Genomic DNA, 19668 nt, shown 5'->3' with positions numbered 1-19668 from the left:
TCCTCACACACCCCCCAATTTTGCCAGGGTTGTGATGTCTGTGAGGTGACACATATGAAGGATGGGGGCTGGGCACCACAAATAGTTGGGATTGCTGGTTCTCCCTATCATTGGAGATGGCTTTCCTGTGGAATGAGTATGCTCAGGCTTCCTTGTTCTGTGATCATGCGCAGCATCTGGGCCAAAAGACAGAGAAGTCAGAGAAACTCACTTTTGAAGTTATTTTTGCTATTAGCCTGTTTTAGTATGCTTTGTTTTCATTTATCTTACTTATAAAGCAACAATTTTATATAGCTGTTCCACTTTTCAAGGACATTGTACTTGTTATACCTTTTGCTAGAGTGTATCTCCAGCACTGGGGGTCACATAATCCTTTTTCCTGATGGAAATCTGGCTATTGAAAAAATGGTGTGCCATGAAACAAAATCAGAGTCCTGGTAAAAAACTACTTTTCATCATTTTTGATTGGGCACCTACCTGTTAAAATGGTGCTTTCAGTTTTATTTATATAAACATGGCTTTCACTTTTATTTATATAAACATGTTCAGGAAATGAATATGTATTGGCTAAAGATATGAATTTAAAGTAGCTTTGGTTTACTAAATTAGATTCCATGATTTTATTCTAATCCACAATTAAAATGGCTCGAATTCAATTTAATTTATCCCAATGCCAATTTAAAATATAGAATACAAAGTCATTCTGAATAACAAGACCCTGAGACTTTAAAAGACTTTTCATGTCATCCATAGATGCAGCTGTAAGGAATTTTAGTGCAGTTATGAAGAGGTCTGGATTTCTGGAATGAGATGCTGTCTGGGCTGACCAGTGTAGGAAAAGCAGAATGAAGCTGTACTCTCCATGGCTGGTGGGACACCTGGCTGGAAAACCTCACAAATCCCACCCAGCCTGAGCACCTGAGTTTTCTCTGGTAGCAAGAGAGGAGGCTGGAGGGTGAGGCACAGACCTCAGAGTTTCACTCCTGCTCAGGTTCACCAGCAGCCTCTGCAGCACTTCTTCATGGTGAGTGCAGCACAGGCAGTGGTATCTTTGCAAGAGCCCCGTGCTCACAAGGGTCTGGATGGAGGAAATATAAATAAATAAATAAATAAATAAATAAAGGGATTTTTTTTTAGCAACACAGAGAGCTTAACCTGAGGGCTGGTGATTGTGAGCTGTGTCTCTGTCCTGCTCTGACAGGACAAGAGTCTTATGGGAACTCATAAATCACCAAAGTCTCTGTAGCGTCAATTTACAGCCTGAGATTAGTATTGATATTTTTACTGCCAAAACTAAGGGCTGTTGCAGCTTGACAGCACACAAAGGCAGATTTTTTTCCTTAATGGTTATTACAAAGCACATGGATAATAGCTTCAAAAGAGATATCCCTAATTTAGAATGACCAAGTTGTTGAGATCATGATTCTCTGAGAGGCACAATCTTGTTACCATTCCCATCATCACTTCTATAACTGGGAATTTATAATGATTCAGCCTTTGGATATAATTTAGCCAGACAAACCCCACACAGATTTCCAGCTGAGGAGGAAAAAATTGTGACAAAAATGCAAAGGTCTAGAAATATTGCATTGATATAGTGGAGCACAGGTCTTTCTTTGGACAACAAGCAGAGTTCCTTCTGCACTGCCCTAAAGCTTTGTCACACAGAGAGAATGTAAAGCACAGTGTGGATTCAGGCCTCTGAAAAAGCCACAAACCACATTTTTAGCTAAAAGGAAAAACATTAGAAGTGTACTGAAAAAGTCTCCTACCAGAGCAGCGGCTGATGATGCCAGATGACTTCATTGCTGCTATAGATTTAAATCAATTCCCTGCTGGTTTACTGATATTTACTCTATTGCTTTAGGTAGTAGAACTGTATTGATCCAGACACTGGACAAAAAAATCATCCTCCAAACTATCATAGTTATCAGAAAATAAAAACAGAAATGCAAAACAGGAGGGTGAGATTTCACATGGAGCTGTGAAGCTTGAATATGGGTGAAGCAAAACAGGAACAGATAGGAACTTATTTGTGAAGCGTTTTAGAACCAGAATAGTTTCTAAGTTTCTCAGTTAATCATAGTGGATAATACTTGACTCCTGTTCTTAGGCAAGGGTTTAATTTCCAAGCCAATTTCTTCATGATGCATATTAACTGAAAATCCATCACATTGTGCAGAGGCAATTAAGACAAAGATCTCTCTAACACAGTTCAGAGTCAGACCAGCCTCTCAGTAAAGGTCAACAATTTTGCTTTGTCTGTGTTGCTTTAACAGGGAAGGGCACCTTTTAAAACTGGATTCAGTCCTTTTCAGCATGGGGCTAAAATTTGAGTAGACCATGCAATGCTTCCCTTAACATCATGTCCATATTTCCAGCATCCTCTAATCAGCAGCTGAGCTCTGAGGAGCAGGTACTACCTGAGTGCACTTCTCTGAGTTAATAGCTGATGCACAGCTTGGTTCCAAGCCCTCTTCATTAAAGGGTCTTGCTAATATATAGCATTTTTCAGTGTTATTTAGAGATTGTGGGGAAATCTTCCTTAAATTGTTTCACTAATCCAGTTTACAGCACAGCCTCAAAACAATCACATTAGCACAAGTGCAGAGGCAGTGCCCTTGTGATTATGTGCCATAGGTGCAATAATGGAAAGCAGGAGCCTCCAAAACCAGCTTTGCTGCCAGAGAAAATACAGGTTGATTTCCATCAGGTTTATTATTGTCCACCTCTGTTGTGTGAACTGTCCTGTAACTACACTCACCTTTTCAGAGAAGAATACACACTAATTACATGCGTTATTTTTCTGTCTGGGCTTCAGAAGAAACCTTGTGTTTCAATAATTGGTAGTAATGGCATTATAATTTAATAGAAAGCCATGCAGTCTCTCAGTGCTTCCCACTGTGTGATTAACATTCTGTAAGGAATTCCCTCCTGTTTGTCATACAGAAAGCAAAGTTTAGACTTTTGTTCTTCCTTGCAGAAGGAAGGGAAAGGGTAAAAAAAGGAAATCAATTATAAATGTTCCATTAATAAGGATGAAGATGGAATATATCTGTCACTGGGAAAAACCCTGGCTGGATTCCCAAGGGACTGACTGCCTCCCAACAGTTTTGGCTTAGCAAAGGCGTTTGAGCGTTGGGCTATTCTTGGTCAGATAAAGAGAGGCAGAGCTGGCAGCTCACGCTCTGTGCAGACTTGAAATCTCTGCAGTGTGCTCCCTAGCTGGGTCCAGATGCACTGATTCTCCAGGCACATGAAGGACATATTTATTTGATCAAGCTTTTGGAGAAAGCTGTGGGTATGTTCCCAGAATGATGAATGGAAGAGATGATAGTAAGAATGACAATTATTTCAATAACACTGAGACTCGTTTTCCTTTTGTTTCACTGTTACTCCTGAAATATTAGCTATAAGCTAGGACATTAAATTGTATTTATACTAATGTAAACAAATAATCATATGAATCTGAGCAGTCTTATTCCCCAGTAAGCACATATGCTGGGAGGGCATATTTAAAAGCACAGAACCAAATCATTGCTAAATACAGAGCCACTGCTTAAATTTACAACACCCTTTAGGGAATCTCCTACTCCCTCAACAACAACAAAAATAGTTCATTCTACTGGCCAAATAGTAACTTCCAGATGGCATTAATGTGACCAGCTGAAGCTGGTGGTAGGGATTGCTAATCGTGGTGAATATAGTTGTGCATATTTTGTGTAAAGTTTCAGAGAATAAAGGCTAAAATTGCCCTTGTCACCCTGAGATGAACATCTTTAACCTAACTTAAACCATATAAATATATAGCAAATACCATGGGTTGCACTTGGTATTTCTCTGATTAGCTCTTTTCAAATTAATTCCATGTGTGGACTTTTCTTTTTCTGTAGTTCCTGGTTCCAGTTTAACTGAAACATCCCAATTGCTTTCCAGGATGAAATGGCCACAGCTGGTGATATCTAGCAATAGCTATTTCATGATGGCTTAATGAAAAGCATAAGCAGGCCCTAGACATGTGTTTACAACAGAGCCTATTAATTTCCACACAAGCTGAAGGTACTCTGTGATTTTGCAGGAAGAGTGAGCTGCTCAGAAAACAGAGCCCCAGGACTTGTGATTCTAAATCACTAATGAGAGGGTTTTATATTATGTTTTAAAATTGGTAAGTCAAGCCAGACAAAGTGCTAAATATTAGCTTTTGAACAAAAAAGTTAAGAAATAATGAAAAGCTGTTCTTTGACAGACTATAATTTCATTGCTCCAAATACAAATATGTCTCTCCACTCATCAGGGACAGCATAGCATCAACATTTCCTGCATCTCTCTGCTGTTTTCTCCCTTTGTTTGCTGCCTATCTTTAGAGAAAAAGATACCTAGGGTATCTCAGCCTCCTGAATACCCCCCTGCAGTCGCAGAGTTCAGCTGCTTGGTGTAGGAGTCCCCCCTCTGAGAGCTGCCCTGAGGCCCCAGCCATGGATGGGATGCCATGTGCGTTTCCTGCAGCAGTGCCAGTTCCAGCCCCTCCACCTGCCCACCTGGGGTGCCAAGGGCACTGAAACAACTGCTCCTCAACCACCTGGTAAAATGGTTTTGGGGTTTTTTCCTGGTTTATTTTTAACACAGATTAGTTCACTGATCTCATTTTCCACGTGGCCCCAGGGGGTGCCTTGGGAAGAAGCAGCTGTGCCAAAGCAAACAGCGTGAGAGGAGAGCAAGTGGCCGAAGGTGGGAGCGCTGGGCTGGCGCTGTCCCAAGGAGCGCTGCAGCCGGAGCTCTGCTCCCGCCCGGCATGGCCAGGGCTGGATGCACCCGGGGGCTCTGGGTGTGAACCAGGGCTGCAGCAGCCAGCAGGTGAAGGCTGCTGCAGAAGGATGGTTTGATCTTACAGCATAACACTTCTGGAGACTCTGACATCACAAATAACAAATCAGCTGTGGCACTTGCATAGAACTGTGGCTCAGACTCGTGTATAGTCATGGTTCTTCTTTAGCACTTTCCTTTTTTACATATATGTTATGAAGACAGGAAAAAGGGGCCCTTAAAACACAAGAAGTGTTCTTTTAATACCCCAGTTAGATATCTTCAAAAGGTAACTGCAATGTATCACCTGCACTGTGCTTCAAGCACTATTTAACTCTGCTTTTTTCAGCTTATCATTATTTTCCCAAATTCCATTAAGAGTCTGAGGCTGGAAAAGTGCACAAGAAATAAAAACAAGCTCTGCCTTCCTGTCAGCTGTTAACAGTCTTTCAAGCAGCTAATCAGAATGCCCTGTGAGATAAACAGAAATTATATAGTGAATAAGTCCAGCTTGGTCAGGTTTATTACTTAGTTTACCATTTTTTCTTCCTTGAGAAGATGGTTTCTGAAGCTGTATGAGAAGGTCAAGCCCCTTTTGACCTTAGGGTTGTGAGCTGGATCAGGAGATCAGTAGAAATTCTAGGACACAGCTGTAGAGGTATGTGAGTGCATTATTATTTTAAAAATTGGATCCTGACAAGGGAATACTATATTTTGTTGCAATCAGAACCCAGAAGCTCACAGATATTATGGGGTAAATAAATCCCATTTTATTTTTAAGGAATTATTTAAGGGATTTTAAAAAATAATCTTCTTATCTTTAAACCACTAGAAATGGAACAGTAAGCATAAACCTATCTGGAATATTAGGAACTTGGAGCACAGATATTTGGTTCTTTATCTAAAGAGTCCTATGCTGCATATGAATAATATGCTAATTATGAACCACTTGCTAACTTGTAAATCTGCAAAAACACACTTGCTTCACTACATGCAACAGAACTCTATAAATAATCAGGTGAATTTTACTTTTCCTTTTACAAGGTATCAGTGTCACTAATAGCAAGCTGTGCATTCTCCATTAGTGATTATGTTGCCGAGATGAAGTTACTTCTGGTGCTTTAAAAATAACCTTGACTGTTCCTCTTGTCTCAGAATTGCCTGGCACAAATCTTTCACAGGAGCGATGCCCGTGTCACACAATACTGTAGTGACATTATTGGATTAAAGACAGTCAGCAAGAAGAGTCCAAAGCACTTCCCTAGATAAGTTTCTCAGGAAAAGTGCTTTCTACAGAAAACCTATGCCCCTAAGAGAGTGTAATCCACCATCTACTGAGAATAACAGCAGCCTTACCATGATATTAGATAGAAAGCAGGGGAGAAAAGCTCTTTGGCAGAAAAACCTCTTAGGACAGCATGTAGCACAGAAGTTGGATTGAAATAAGGTTATCCAACTTGACATTTTTCCTGGAACTTGCTCAGTTTTTTTAATGGTATTAACAATGCTGCAGAAGAGTTGAGTAGGTCAACTGACAAGCTGTTTTCATCTCTGACTGCTATTTATACAACTTATACCCTGCAATTCCACCACTGTGTGCTCCTTCTGACACGGAGTGGGGACAGTATCATGTTGGCTTTTAGTGAACAGACAATTCAGTATAACCTCCAGGTATTATGCCACTGAATATATTGGTGCTGCAACAATATCTTGACTATCTTGTGCAGTTCTGATTCCCCACTCTTCTCAATCTCATTAAATGATCTGCTAAAAGGAAAAAAGATACAGAACGGGGTTGGTGTGGGTGTACTTATCTACCAGTGCTATTCAGTTAATCTTAAAAACTGAAAACTAATGGTAATCTAGAATCAAAGTCAATGTATTTGACTTCATTTCTCTTCAGGAAGTTGACAGAAATGTCCTGTTCTCTCTCAGAAAGGACTGAAAGGGGTGTGGTAGAGAGCTCCTAAATAATGATCTTTCTGAAGATGAATAAGGAGCAGTTGCAACAGTTCATAAGCCAAAACCTAGAATTAAATTCCTAGAAACATATTTAAATATCAAAAGGAATTTTTTTTCACACAGCTCATAGCTAAACCGAGTCACCTTTTGGCTCAAAGGAGTTGCAAGGCAAAAACCTGTGAATGAGACTTAAGAGCAATTCTGGCAAGGATATTAGATGGCAGGAATTTTTCATCTGACCCCAAACTACTGATTTTATGTCCCTGTGACTTGTACCTCAATAGTAGAAACTACTGCTGTATATAGCTTGAAGAGCACATACTCATATGTTCAGTGCTGCTGGAGCACATATACTGTATTGCGACTCAATTTATACTATCCACGTAAATATAAAAAAATTTATATATATACACACTATACGTATATAAATACAAAAATAGATTTTATATATTATCATATTAAAATTTATATCTAATTTAGTATTTCCTTGTATATTATGTAAGAATATATAATATATTCTTTATATATTCTTATGTATATAAGAAAGAAATAGACTATTGAAATACAATTTGTGCAATCCTTGTTTAATTCTTACAAGTTATAAGTACACTGAAATGTATCAGTTTCTAAATAAAATCATTGTTGAGCATGTGTCTATACACAGACCATTACTATAATATGAAAGCAGTTTCCAAAACACATACAAATTCTTTAAATAAAGGTACATATTTCTGTTAGCCCATCAATTATATTCTGGGTTCTGCTCGTTTACACTTGTACATTTGAAATTCAAATGGAACTGTAGTAGGATAACACCTCTGAAGCTGCTTTTAACTAGAAAGCCTGAGAAATCCTTGCTGATGCCCAGCAGGAGGTTTTCATTCAGCCCCTGGAGCAGAACCTCATTTTCTCCTTGAGCACTGCCAGGGTTTTTTCTTGAAGATGGAGGTGCAGGGCATGCTTCTCAGTAATGAATGAGAACAGCTGGGCAAGGCATAAAGGCTTCCACATTGAAAAAACATCCAGTTCATGTTACTGTTCCTAGGTGTGCATGTCTTTATGTGCCTAGCACACAATAAATAGTCCCTTGTGGCTGAAAAATACCCAGATACTTGATATGAAAAATGAGAACATCAAATTTATGTTTTTTTTCTTTTTAGGCATCAGTCTGTCATGAAACAAAGACTGTGGTGCCACTTAACATACATTTCATGTGATTGCTTCATCTTTCTTTGCTGTGCTGCCTGTGCTGTAATCCCCACCCTGTCATGTTTACCCACTGCACACACACTGGCAGTGCAGGCACACAGTGATGCTGCCCTTGCCCTGTGTCCCTGTATCCCTGGCACGTGCAGGAACACAGGGACAGTCCTGCATCCCTGCTCCAGGCTGGAGCATCATCCCTGCTGTGCAAAGGGCTCCAGACCCCGGCACCATCCCCTGCTCCCCGTGTGTCTCCCCGTGATGCTCCGTGGCAGGGTGGCAGCACAGGGGGAGCAGCCCCTGCAGGTGCCCTTGGAGACCTGGCTCCAAGTGGGGCCCACATTTGTTTCCCTGCATTTCATAAGTGTGCTGGATGCTGCCCACTGACAATGGAATTATTTGTCTCCAGGAAACTGGAGTTGTAGGGAGCCTGACTTCCTGGGTTTCAGCTGCTATTTGCTGCTTCAGGGGGTCTTTGTCCAAAAAGGTGGATCCTGGGCAGCACCTGTGGCTCTTCAGGGTCTTCCAGTGCATGAAATTGATCTGAGGACACTCAGGTCTTTTTCTAGAGTTGCTTTTTCTATGGTTCACCAAGTAATTTTGTTGAGATTTGGTTTTTTTGGTGCTGGCAAAAGATATGGAACAAAGGAGCCCCAAACAACAATCTGTCTGGCATGCCTGTCAGAGATGCCTTGATTTCTGCCAATCCTCCAGCTGCTGGTTCCATCTGTTGTCTCCTGATTTTTTTTCACTTGTAACCACCTTAGGGCACGAGCCACTTCTGTGTGTGTGATTCTAAAAGGACTGGTATGACACAATAGAAGTCCTCAATGCACCAGCAATACTACATATAATATCAAAAATGCTCAGCAAGAGATTTCCAGTATATTTCCAACCACATCTGAAATAAATTTCTCATTAATGAATGATCAAGAATATCAGCGTTCCTCACACTCTAGTTAAACATATGTGGCAGGTCTGATTTTTGTAGTGAAGTGTCTTTATTTCCATTTTAATAGTTTTCTTTTTCCCAGACATTCCTATGGGGCACTTTCAGAGCATTTGACTGGCAGTGCCTGCCTGTGCATGCCCACTGGCACATGCTGATCTTCTGAGTAAGAGCTGAGCTGGTGGACACTGGCTTTGAATCACCAAGGGTTACTTGTTCATCAACATTTTGCTGCTGTCTTCTCTTGACCCTTCAGCTGCTCCTCCCTGTATGACTCGCCTCAGTCTCTCTTCCTCTTCCCAAATGGGAAGTCTCTCTTCCTCTTCCTCTCAAATGGGAGTTTGGTCTCCCATTCTCACTCCTCCTCCCTTTGCTTTCCCACAAGCCACATTTTTCCGTGCTCTGTCATGCAGGGCTGGGAGAGCAGGCAGCCTCTGCCAGGCACATCCAGGGGCTGGTCACAGCCTCCTGCTGTCACTGCAGGGCTGGGCTGGGCTGCCTTGCAGAGAGCAAGCACAGGTGGGCTCAAAGGCTGGCTCCTCAAGCCCTTGTCTTCTGGAATAATGTAGCCATTGAAAATAGCAGTCCACTTGGAGAAGGGACCACTTACACAAGTGATGCCACGCTTGTTAGGTGTGTTCATGTTGCTGCTGATTTGCACACAAGAAGGGGGGACAACCTTTGTTTTTGTTGTCTGTGTTTATGCTGTGCAAATTTCTTTCACGACTGATGGTGGTCCACAATTCTCAAAGTAAAAGATCACTCTTCTACTTGGCGTGCTTGTAAATTGTGTAGAAAATGCCTAATAAATGACAGAAAGAGAGAAGATGGGAAAATACAGCTGCTGTGTCATTGTACTGCAGATTAAATCACATGATTTCAAACTTTTCAGCAGCAGCGAGACCAGCAAAGTCAGGAAAACCCATTGCAGAAGTAAATGCAGTTTTGAGGCAGCCATGGTGGACATGAGGGCTTCCTCAGGCCTAACAAATAATCTGTCTGGCTGGAGAGGTCTGTTTCAGAGATGGAGGGAGACATGATGCAGCACATGGTCTGCTTTTTCTATCTGTGTAGGCTTGCTTGCTCATGTTATTTTAAAAGAGCTTCAAAATGAACAGCAGATATCCCCCACCTAGGTGAATAATTTTGTTTCAGTCCACAGTGTGGCATCTCAATTTCAGCTGCAAAGACTTTGGCTCAAGATGCCAGGCCCTGTACTGGAACAGCTGAGATGTGGACATGTGCTCCTCTGCCATCCCTGCTGTGGAGGGGGGGAGGTCAGGAAATCAAATGTTGGGATTAGTAACACAATACACCACAGTAGGAAAATTCACCAGGGCTCATCTGTCGGATCCTGAACATTTCTGAGAGCATATTTGAAGCCTTTTGCTTTGGTGTGGGGTTTGGGGTTTTTTTAAATTGGTTTTGTTCCTTGGGTTTTTTCATTTCTTTTTTCAGCGGGCTGAGCTCCTCTATGGATTTCACTCCAGGGAGCCGTGGAAGAGCTGGCCTGCTCTCATGGAGCAACCTGCAGGAAGGCATAACAAAGACTAACAGAACTCTGAAGTAGATGACCTGCAGCCACATTAATTATTGATCATGTTAGCAGTTGATGAGTTGTGCTAAATTGATCTGTGGCAAGATAATGTGAATTAAAAGCTGCTTAAATATTTAGTTTTGGGCTCTTTCTAAATGGCAGGAATTTGAATTAAAGGCTACACAGGAGTCATGACTGGAATCAACTTTTCAGTAAAGAGAAGCTGTCAGAATAAAAGGTACTATCTAAATGTAAATCATGATTTATTAGAGGAGGAATCTCTAGCAGGTAAAGATTTTAATGGAGGACTGGAAATATTTCCTCACAAAATTCTCTAAAGGTAGGATGATAGATTAAGATTATTTTGTCATTAATTTAATTCCTCCATATTTTACTTTAGTTAAAGGCTGCTGCATCTGAGGTAGGGCACAAAGCATTGCAGGGAAAGAGAGAGACTAAAAGCCTGTAGGAAGTGAAGGAGGACTATTGGCTGAAACTCCATATGTTTGTTGCAGCACTGCAATGCTGTACAGCTGGAGCACAGCTTGAGTGAAATGAATCTGTAGATGACTGGTGAGAGGAAGTAAGGGGGCTAATTCTGACATTGGATACATATATGTGTGTGTATATGTATATATATCAGGCAAAAGAATTTGCTGATGACTCTGCACAGGGCTTGTAACAGAAGGGAGCCAGTGCCCTGAGCTAAAGTGCCTTTGTCAGTGAGATAAGTCCCACTGGAGAAAAATCACTCCCTCTGAAGAAGAGCTGCTCAGATCCCCTCAGCATGCTCAGATCCTACTGCACTGCCTCACAAACTATTTTGAAAGACTTTATGATGTCATTAATAGAGTTTTGAAGGCTGACATGCATTCTTGGTTAGTTCAGGTGCTGCAGTTCCAAATAAATCCTTCCCTGGCTTCTCCTAGCCTCTCTCCAAAGAAACATCCTTAATGTAAAGCAGTCTTGGTCCTTAAGTGGGAATGTGTTTTATCTCACCAGTTAGTGCAAACAGGCTTGAGTTATCTTTAGTGAGAAGAGAAGGCTCCTGCTTCTCCTACTGTGGTTTCTTCCTTACAGTTTGTCTCACTTCATTCCTTCATGTACCAAGAGCACTTTGGTATTCAAGGGTATTTGTCTTGTTTTTTCTCACCCTTCACAAAAGCTGTCCTCTGCTTAACATGCACATTTTTTCCTTCGGAGCCATTTTCCTCTGTAGGCTCTCTGAGCTGGCCAGCTGCCAAACAGTAGGGTGAGCTGCATGAAAAAGCCTTGATCATTGACAGGCTGTCTTACAATTTCTTTCTTGTATTCAAGATGCAGATGGATGTCATTAGAAAGGTTTTTACTTCGAATGTGCGCGGCTTGTCCACATGGCTGAGATTAGTGCTCAATACTCCTATAATGCTTTTCATCCTCAAAAGGACTTTACAAGCTCCAGCCCTCAAAACACCCCCACAAGGTAGGTGCCCGAGTTTTGTTATGTGTGTTATAACAAGGAGGGACACATGTTAGTAACTTGTTCAAAGATGAATGGCACAGTGAGCATTGTAAAGGAAGGAATTATTTACACTTTCCTAATGTTCTCCTGTGATGTGTTCCTATGAAAATAATAAGTTAAAAGACTTCGCCATGGCAACATGCCTTCCCCCATGAAAGAAGTGATTAGTGACATCAAAAATTAAAATGTATCTCAGGTTATAGTACTACTAGATAAAAATGCAGCACTTCTAAAATTTATGAGGCCAAATATGCTACTGCACTAAGCTTCAATTAATCCAGCAGAACTGGAGCCTACAGGGATCGTCAAAGAGACTCAAATTTGATAGAAGATTTGGAGCACTTGCCTCAAACCATACTTCAAAACAGAGGGAAATGATTATAGGAAGAATGATGAAAAATGCCTTCTCAGTTGAAAGGACAGTGCAGGATTATATTTTTCCTCTGCTTTGACTTCATGATTATAATTAAAACAGCTCCAGTAACCTGAACAGTCCCAGTATGAACTCCCTTCCACTGAAAGTTCTTGTAATATTGTACCTCATCTTAGTGAGGAGGCTGAAATAAGCTGTAGCAGCAAAAGATATCTTTATAATTATGTATTTGCACTGAGCATGACTGTGCTGACATGCTTTACCTTGCACAGGCAAGCCAGTGGAAGTTTCCAGCCTTGACCAGCACACGTAACCTGGCCAGGGCCACTCTGGGGTGTGGTTTCTAAACTAGGTGGGCAAGACCTCGAAGGCTGCCTGATAATCATCATTTAAGGTCTTTGTAGCCTCAGTGGCCCTTAGGGCTTGCAGAGGTAGCTGGGAAAATTGGCTTGGAAAGCAGGAGCCAACTTGGCCCCATGAGGAATAGTTGATAAGGCTGTGAGATGGTGAGGCTCTTCTGAATAAACCAGCAGGGGCTTGCTAGGGGACTGCACAAGGGTTTGCTCCACAGACATGCACCCACCTCATGCTTTCTGGGTAAACAGACTGCAAAGAGCCTGCCCAGCCCAAGCCCTGAGGAGGCTAAAGCTCGACAGGCTAAAGCAAGTGTATGTTTTAATTCTGTTCCCTCTTCCCTATTTTTTGATGCAGCTTTGCTTTCTTCCAGATTATTGGGGGTTTTTTTTTCACAGAGTGAATACTTGCATAGTTGTGCCAATAGAATGAAGGACTCTGCAGCATCTCAGGAAAGATGCAGAGTGTAACTGAACCCTCTGGTGTGTCACATAGGACTGCATGGTTGGTGCTGCATACAGCAGGGTGAAGGCTTGGAATGGTACAAACTAGTCATGCTTTTTTCTTTCCCCCAGAATACTTTGATATTCCATCTTATCTCCCTCTTGTTTCCCTAGGAGAGGTATCTGGCCCCACAAAGTACTCAGGAGAAAAGGGAAAAGTGAGTCATTTTCTGGTTTTATGACTACTATACAGTATTTCAGGTAAATTCAGGGAAATGATGGGCACATAAATTAGTGAAATTTTTCTTAAGGGAAATTACAAGTGGAACAAGTTATCACATTTTTATGGTTCCTACATCCTTAGCCTTTAATGCCAGCTACCTGATTTCACTTTATAATTGTGCAAGTGAGTGCATCTAGGCCAATTAAGTATTTTCAGTTGCTTTCAAAAGAGTTACAAATGCCTGCTAGAAGATGGAGATACCATATGATTTAACCTTAATCATTTGGGTTAAGGTTAAGAGATACTTTTTCAGGGCCATGACTTACCTGTATAGTTTTGAAGAAAAGGCACACGTGGTCATACTGTGAGGTATTTTAACAAATAGCTCAAAGCTATACATTGCTTTGGATATCTTCAGTACTTTTATTTCTCTTTAAAATTTGCTGAAGGAAAGATCTGCAAGCACTGCACTGCAGAATGCGTTCAGGCCACTCTAGTCCAGTTTTTCTCAAATGCCATCACATCTTCATCCACCTACAAATTCCTTTCTTATTTTCCACAAATTAGCCTTGGGACCTTCAGGTTTGAGGCTCCCACAAAGTGAAGTGCAACTTAATTCCCACTAGCACAAATCTTTTAAGATCTAACCACAGTAGGAAAATACTTCCCCTAATTTCAGTATTGGTCTCCAAATTCAAATGAACTGAATAGCTGTAGCATTATTGATAGTTTAAAAAAAATATATATATTTTTGCTTGGAAGGCTCCTCTTTGTACTTTGAAGGTCTGCTATATGTGGTTTTAATTGGTTGTATTTTTATTGACCAGGAGTATGAACCCACTATCAGGGTCAGAAATTTACATATAAGGTGAGGGGGACCCTCACTGGGAGTATAGTTTTATTTGAAGTACCTGTAATCCCACACTCACCAATATATATATTGGTGAGTGTGGGATTACAGGTACTTCAAATAAAACTTCAGAAAGTCTGTTTGAAAATAAACAAAGTATCCAGATGAATACTTGACTTCTGGAGCATTGAGAATGTTTTTGTAACACAAGGGACCAAGACAGATTAATTAAAGCTGAAATTTTCTCCTGTGCTTCAACTCCTCTGCTCCATAGCAAGAGGAATCTAAGCTCATACCTGAATGCGGTAGTAATGCAAATGCTCGAGGCAACATTGTTAGCTACTCACATCAACGGAATGAAGTTACACAGCTCACTTCCACCTGAGAGAAGAGCTGTTGGAACAGTTCGTGTGTCGCTAACGAGGCGCAGATGTCGCCATTGGGCAAACAGGGGCAGGGTTGTTTTGTTGTTCGTCATGCGGCTCTTCCCAGGGCACAGCTGAGTGCACCTTAGAGAGGTGTCTGTCTCTCTCTGGGAACTTCAAGCAGTGCATTATTTTTTTTAGCTGGAGACCATCCTCTGCTGCAGCCCTGTGAGAACTCCCTAAAAGCCCAGCAGGGATCAGAGACAGGGAGAGGGTGCTTAGCTGTGTTAAACTAGCAGGATTTTGTTGGTCTCATTGAAAGACAGGGGCTTTAATCAGAGGAGGACCTGGGCTGTAAAACAAAGAAGCACTGAACAGAAGAATGAGCCACACCAGCTCTTCTCCCGCTGAAGAATCTGCTTCCTCATGTGTGAATGCTGCTCACGCACAAACAAGAACATGTGGATGCCAATCTCCACCCTCCAGTTTATTTGCAGGAGGGTACTTGTGAAGTATTTCAAGACTTCCTTATCCCAAAGACTAAATACACAAGTCAGTCTCCATTCCAGCTAGCTTGAGCTGAAGGAAGAGAGATAAAATTTAAATATGGATAGCAGGAGTGTGGCTACAGTGGCAGTGCACAAGGCTCTTGTCATGCCAGTCGGGTGCCAGCACATGCCAGTAGTCTTGTAAGTGGCTAATAAAAAAAGAAGGAAAATTCTTGGCAAATGGCTTCCTCCAACAAAATCTTTGAGAGTTCCTTTATTTTTCAAAAGTTTCGTCTTCCAGAGAGTCATCTATTTGCCACAAAGCGTTAATCTCAACTACCTCTTTCTGTCCAATTACTTCCCACATGTCAGTTTCTCTTCCTGACCTAGAAAACTTATTTACAAGATATATTTGGTTGGCTACAGATCTTCATCTGCAACTTCCCTCTGCTACTTGCTCTGCTAAGCACAGCAACAAAGACAGAGGCTTTATCTTCTTATTTTAATTTTTTTCTAGAAAGGAAAAGCGAAACAGGCAGTGCGTTCCCATGTTCTTCTGCACGAGAAGGCAATGGTGCACGTTCTCAGCGCAAATCAGTTGTTGCAGGAGTAGGAAGATAGTGTTTGTCACAGATAGCTGCTGAATGTTTAAGGAGTATTACGAGTATCTGTTACATAAATGAAACAAATAACAAAATTAACATAAAAACCCGGAGGGAAAGTGATAAGCTGTTGCTGTCTGTCTTAGATCCAAGAAACACAGGGAATACATTGTGTAAACTTCTACCTCAGAGCTAGCGACTGCTTAAGAGCGCGGTACTGCTTGTTTTTGTCTGGTCCTTCACGTCTCTGTTTTTGTGCTACTGGAGGATTTCTTGTGTTACTGGAGGACAAGTGAATTTTATCCTTGAATTTATCATTATGCATTTGTACAGAAGCTGAAGGTTACAGTGGAAATAGGGATCTCTTTGTATTAAGTTCATTATGAAAGGAAAGGAATAGAAAGTCTTAATTTTCGCTGGGACATTAACAGAGACTGTGGAATCTATGAAACACATTTGGTCATAATAGTGTTTTGAACCTGAAGTGTGTCATTTTTTATGACCTGTCTATTAAGAATATTTGAATACAGGTTCAGTGAGGAGCTCTGCACACAGAAGGTCAGGCATATTGTCATTAAATTGTCCAGAATGATCATAACAGTTTCACCATAAGCTTAGATCACCTTGGTAGCTTAACTCAGTGTCCATTTGCCTGGAATATGCTTTCTTTGGACAGCATAAAACTGGATTTTAAAACTCTTTCATTCCAGATACTGGATGGTTTCTTCCTGGAAGAATAGATGGAACAAAAATCGATGGAGTCTGGTATCACTAATTTGTAAGTAACAAAAGTACCAACTTTTATAGGATTCACTGAACTTAAAGCTCATTCCATCCATTTAAATTGGTACCTAGTACTTGTCACATTATGATATAGGTGTGAATATGCTTTGCCAGGATATGTATGCACAGCAGAGAAACATTCACTGAAGTACACACCCACACATCCCCATATGCTTTGAACAGATCTAAATGGCGACTGAAGGATGAAGAAGGCTGAGCCACATAAACATTATCCACAATGACTATTAATTTCAGGGCAGAGCAATAATTCATAAAGGTTGTTAGGAAGCAATGTAAATGCAAATGCTCTTCTAATAAGTGCTGGCAGTATTATGTTGGAACGTGTTTGTGATTCACCACAGTGTGTTAAGCAGGGAGGAGCGTGGATGATTTCTGTGGAAGATGGTGACAAGAGTAAAGAGGTGAAAACTGACAGGAATGTGGTGTTTGGGGACTCGGTCCAAGGAACAGCTCTAGCATGGGCTGACTTAGCAGTGCAGTGAGCAGTGCTTGGTGCTGCAGCGAGGACGGGCAATATCTGGAATAATTAATCAATAATTCATTATGGAAAAATGCTACCAGCTGTAAAATTAATTTGTAGGATAATGCCCTCCAGTAATGCCAACAGTTATAAATGTATTCATATTTTTTGAAGTAGCTAGTACAAGCTGAAGACAAATGCTTTAAGAATATAGAATATAGAATATATCTGACTTTAAAAAATGAAAAGATTTCTGACGGCAGCCAGTGAAAATTAGGCAATTAGCATAGAATCCTAGTACTGAAAATAGCTCACTGAGAGCCAAAGGTCATAATAACAATGTTAACAACTTTTTTTTTTTTTCTCATATAAATATTTTATATCCTGGTGCAGGAATAAAATTCCTATCTCCTATGTTTTTCATTTTCCTAGCAGAGCTTTACATGTTTTATTTATCATTCTGCATGATCTATTAGGTAACTTTATCATTGAGTGTTTTGTGAAAAGCAGTATTGTTGGATAATAATGATCATCTGGCTATCTATCATTAATATGTATGAATTATATCATTTTAAAGACTTGGCCAGCTTTGAATAAATAGCAATCCCATCCATATTTGACTTTTAGACAGTTTCTACTTTTGATACTTTGGCACAATCATGTAATATTTGGGTAGAAACCTCAAAAGATTATTTTAAATAATGCAATTATAGTTATTTCAGGAAGAATAAGCTTATGCTTTCTCTTAGGAAATATATTGGCTTAAGTGTAAAACAATGAAATGTAAGTTTGGGCTTTAATTTGTTCAGTAATTTAAATTTCAAAGGCAATGAGTAAGAATGAAATATTTTTTTTCCTTATTTGGGATGTTGTTTACTGAAATATATTATTTGAAATACACGTGACACCAAATATATAGATCATGAAACTGTAATGATATACATTCAACAGCTGAAATGGCTCCTATGTATAGCCTGCCTATATTGGTTCATGGGTGACTATTTGGAAAGGAGCGGAGTGCATTTTTTAACCTATACATTATTCAGAAAGTGTCATCTATCTAAAACAACACTGGCTTTAGTCTCTCTGATACTTTTGCCACTGTGCAGCAGGTGCAATTTGAGACCCACACAGAGCACCTCTCCACGCTGGCAGCCTGTCCCAGAGCACACCAGGACTGAAGCTCTGCTGTGTGCTTTGTACAGTCCCACTGAACCAGCCTCTTCCAGCACACATCCTGATGTGCAAAAGATCCAATTTCACTGTTTCTCTCTGTGGTTCATTTTCTGTTAAAAAAAAAAAAACAAGCAAACAACAAAACTCAAAATGCTGCTGCTGTTACTAGAAACAGCCCTTTGCTGTGCTTCTTTATATCTCAGAATACCTAAGAAGTTTAGTTGCTAGTTCTGTGTCTCTTTTCACAGAAGGAGAAGCTGGGGCAGATGTTGACGTGACATCTGGAGCACACCTTCCCAGTGGGGGTACCAGGACAGAAGACCTCCCATCACCACTTTTACTCCTGAGACTTGTACCATGGTCACAAGCACAGAGGAGGTTTGTGTAGATGTCCCAGAGCTTCAGAAACACATGCTTGACCTTCAAGAGTTGCTGCTGATTTGTTCAGTGCTCACACAGTGTGCAGCACAGGCCTCCTGGGCGCTGCTGCAGCACAGCCACCTTTCCTTTTGTTTGGGCACCTTTATCAGCTCAGCTGAAGGGAACACTGTGTGGACTGTGAATTCCTCTCCGAGATCATGTAAATACTTGGACAGTACGTGCTGTTTCTCTAGTATTAATCTAACTAGCTAAAGCTGCTTTGCATACATCTGCAGCTACAGCAGAAGTTTAATGATAAATATTCCCAAATGTAGCTGTGCAAATAGTGGCAAATTCTGAATAAATATGTGAAATGCATTATAGTAGTCAAAAGTTCTTCCATTTTTCCTTCAAGAAAAAAACAAAGGATGATTTTTCCTTTATGGTACAGGCCAGGTTCTCTTTTGTAACCTTTAGAATGTCATACATCTTATGAGTATAAAAGGATCATAAAACCTGTGGTAAATATTCAAGGATTATTTTACTATGGTCTGTGTTAGTCCTCTATCCCACCCTCTGGATCAGAGATGCAGAGTGGTTGTTCCATATTGTGCCCATACATAAGTGATTACTGGATGACAAATATCCACAATAACAGAGGATGTTATGTAAAAAATTAGCAGACAAAACCCACCCACCCAAACAAACGAACAAGCAAACTCACACGTCCTTCATCATACTGCAAAAGGTACCAAAAACTGGAATTGCAAGTGGTAGTAATCCCAGACATGTATAAATCCCAAAAGGTGAGGGTCATTCTTGGAAATGGTGCCACCCTAAAGAGAGAGCATAGAGGCTAATCTCATTTGAAGGATAAGATCATTTCCCCATGGCAGTGGCCTTACTCATGCCTAAAATAATTCATCTTTGACTTAAAATCCAACAAAATTGGCTTCTGCCCAGTCCAAAGGGGATGGCTACTGTTCTCAAGGTCAGTTCTGGAGGGGTTCACCAGGCCAATGCCTCTGTTCCCCTATAACTGTCTGCCTCCATGAATGGTTGTGGAAGTATCTTTTTATGGTTGCCAAGAAGGTGCCAGGAGAGATCTGGGAAGCAGAGGGGCAATTCTGAGGGCTGGAGTTTAACTGCGTGAATCTGTTGCAGCTGCCATGCCATCTCCAGGAGACAGATGGAAACAAGTACCTTCCCAAGAAA

The 19668-nt window shown here is 40.8% G+C and overlaps 1 protein-coding gene across 3 annotated transcripts in view; it reads left to right on the top strand.

Moving 5' to 3' along the window:
* Positions 1-18719, top strand: part of FNIP2 (folliculin interacting protein 2) — a 97313-nt gene extending 78594 nt beyond the window's left edge. The window contains exons 17-20 of one of the 3 annotated variants that reach the window (XM_084205278.1): positions 11772-11916; positions 13300-13343; positions 16364-16431; positions 18342-18719. In XM_084205278.1, the coding sequence (XP_084061404.1) occupies positions 11772-11916; positions 13300-13343; positions 16364-16393 (219 nt within the window). In that variant the 3' untranslated portion in view covers positions 16394-16431; positions 18342-18719. Of the gene's footprint in view, positions 1-11771; positions 11917-13299; positions 13344-16363; positions 16432-18341 lie in introns of those variants that run through there. The other 2 variants (XM_084205279.1, XM_084205280.1) reach the window with 2 other exon arrangements.
* The last annotated feature ends 949 nt before the right edge of the window (positions 18720-19668 follow it).

Source organism: Fringilla coelebs (genome assembly GCF_963513975.1).
Source record: "Fringilla coelebs genome assembly, chromosome: 4".
Lineage (NCBI taxonomy): Eukaryota > Metazoa > Chordata > Aves > Passeriformes > Fringillidae > Fringilla > Fringilla coelebs.
The sequence above is the reverse complement of the archived record's forward strand: the minus strand, read 5'-3'. Positions and strand labels throughout refer to the sequence as shown.